Source organism: Gorilla gorilla, chromosome 10 (assembly GCF_029281585.2).
Source record: "Gorilla gorilla gorilla isolate KB3781 chromosome 10, NHGRI_mGorGor1-v2.1_pri, whole genome shotgun sequence".
NCBI lineage: Eukaryota > Metazoa > Chordata > Mammalia > Primates > Hominidae > Gorilla > Gorilla gorilla.
This window is the reverse complement of record NC_073234.2, coordinates 45868112-45870245: the sequence shown is the minus strand read 5'-3', so window position 1 is coordinate 45870245 and position 2134 is coordinate 45868112. Positions and strand designations below refer to the sequence as shown.

Sequence of the window (2134 nt, the reverse complement as noted above, 5' to 3'; positions counted from 1 at the left end):
AACGAATGCGTACTGTGGAAATAGAGTCAAAGAATGTAGATCTGAAGGAAATGAAAAAGGAGAGAATATTGTGTCATGGCGAGGATATTCAGCAATTTTTGTCTTGACTTCTATCCATGTTGTATAACTTGTTCTAATCTGAGTAGCTAACTGAACACAGGAAGATATAGTTTTTATATTTTTCAGCAGTTCATTTATTATAATCAAAACTGTCTTGCACTGTGATAAAAGGGCACTGAAAAATAATCAGATTATACTACACAGCATTATCCAGGGAGTAGATATAAGATTTAGATAATGAAGCTTAGAAGAGATATGTAAAATTATAAACGTGGATGCCTTAGGGTCAAAAGATGGTTTTCTCTTAAAATGAATAACCAACAATTAAAAAGCAGTCAAAAAGCAAATAAACATACATCTTAGAGGGAATTGAAATGTTTTGTTTGGAACCTGATGTACGTTTTATTTTAGGGTTTTACAATTCCCAAATTTTAAAACAGAGATGAAACTAAAGCGAATTATTTTAATGTAGCTTATGAGTTGCAGAAAAACATTTGGCAGCATAAAAAACAGTCATATTTCAAAAAATAATGCAATCCAATAAAAAGGCACAACTCAGAATGAGTTAAAATGTTTAATACACTATAAATTAATTACTATAGAGGATTAATAAAGAAAAGTTATTCTATAGTTCGTTGACTAAAATTTATAAAATAATCTTATTTGGCCATTTTGTATAAATAGATCAAGGGAGCTCAACGTACTAAAACATGTACATATATGTTATTTATATTCTCACTATAAACTTCTGCAGATCAACAAGTAAAACCTATGATGTTGGATAAATGAAACATGCATGAGAGTGTTCATCATTAGCTGCTTTTTTTATTGAATGCTGCAGTTCAAATTTCTCTGACATTTACATGTAGTTTTGGAAAAATGCAGAAGTCGGTAATGAGAAACCACACAGCAATAACAACATTCACCCTTCTGGGACTGACAGAAGATCCTCAGCTGCAGGTTCTGCTTTTCGTGTTTCTATTTATCACCTACATGTTGAGTGTAACAGGGAACCTGACCATCATCGCCCTCACCATGTTGGATCCCCACCTGAAAACACCCACGTATTTTTTTTTCCAAAATTTATCTTTCTTAGAAATCTCATTTACAACTACCTGTGTTCCAAGATTCTTATACAGTATCTCAACTGGGAACAAAATAATAACGTATAATGCATGTGTCATTCAGCTATTTTTTGCAGACGTCTTTGGGGTAACTGAATTTTTTCTTTTGGCTACCATGTCATATGATCGCTATGTGGCCATCTGCAAACCCTTGCATTATATGGCAATCATGAGCAACAAAGTGTGCAAAACAATGGTTATTTGTTGTTGGATGGCAGCACTTATGATTATCCTCCCACCACTTAGCTTAGGTTTTCATCTAGAATTCTGTGACTCTAATGTCATCAATCATTTTGGCTGTGATGCATTGCCTATTCTGAAAATACCATGCTCAGACACATCATTAATTGAGCAGATGGTTGTAGCCTCTGCTGTATGAACCTTTATTATCACTCTTGTATGTGTAGTTCTGTCCTACACATATATCATAAGAACAATTCTAAAATTCCCTTCTGTTCAACAAAAGAAAAAAGCCTTTTCTACCTGTTCTTCACATATTACTGTGGTTTCCATCACTTATGGCAGCTGCATCTTCATCTACATCAAGCCATCTGCAAAAGAAGAGGTAAACATTAATAAAGGTGTGTCAGTGCTTATTTCATCCATATCACCTATGTTGAATTCTTTCATATATACTCTTAGGAATGAGCAAGTTAAACAAGACTTTCATGACTCACTCAAAAAAATTGCATTTCTTTTAAAAAAGTAAAGTGTACCTAAGTTGATAAATCAATATAAAAGATCTGCTTCATATTTTTCATAAAGCCAATAACCAACTTTGTAAATTCTTAGTCTATAGAGCAATCAAGTTGACTGCATAGCCATTTAATCATTAATTTTTTATTAATTTACTTACTGAGAAATTAATTATTGAATAATATTCTATGATAGACAAAATATATCACTTTTAATCCTTAACCAGATTAAACCACTCTTTTTTCCTTCTTTCC

General features: G+C 32.4%; 1 protein-coding gene across 1 annotated transcript; it reads left to right on the top strand.

Annotated features, from left to right (window-relative positions):
- Window positions 1-954: 954 nt before the first annotated feature.
- LOC101152344 (olfactory receptor 6C68) lies at window positions 955-1893 on the top strand. The gene is given in 1 exon segment (XM_019038198.3): window positions 955-1893. A coding segment is annotated over 1 exon segment (939 nt).
- Window positions 1894-2134: the final 241 nt, after the last annotated feature.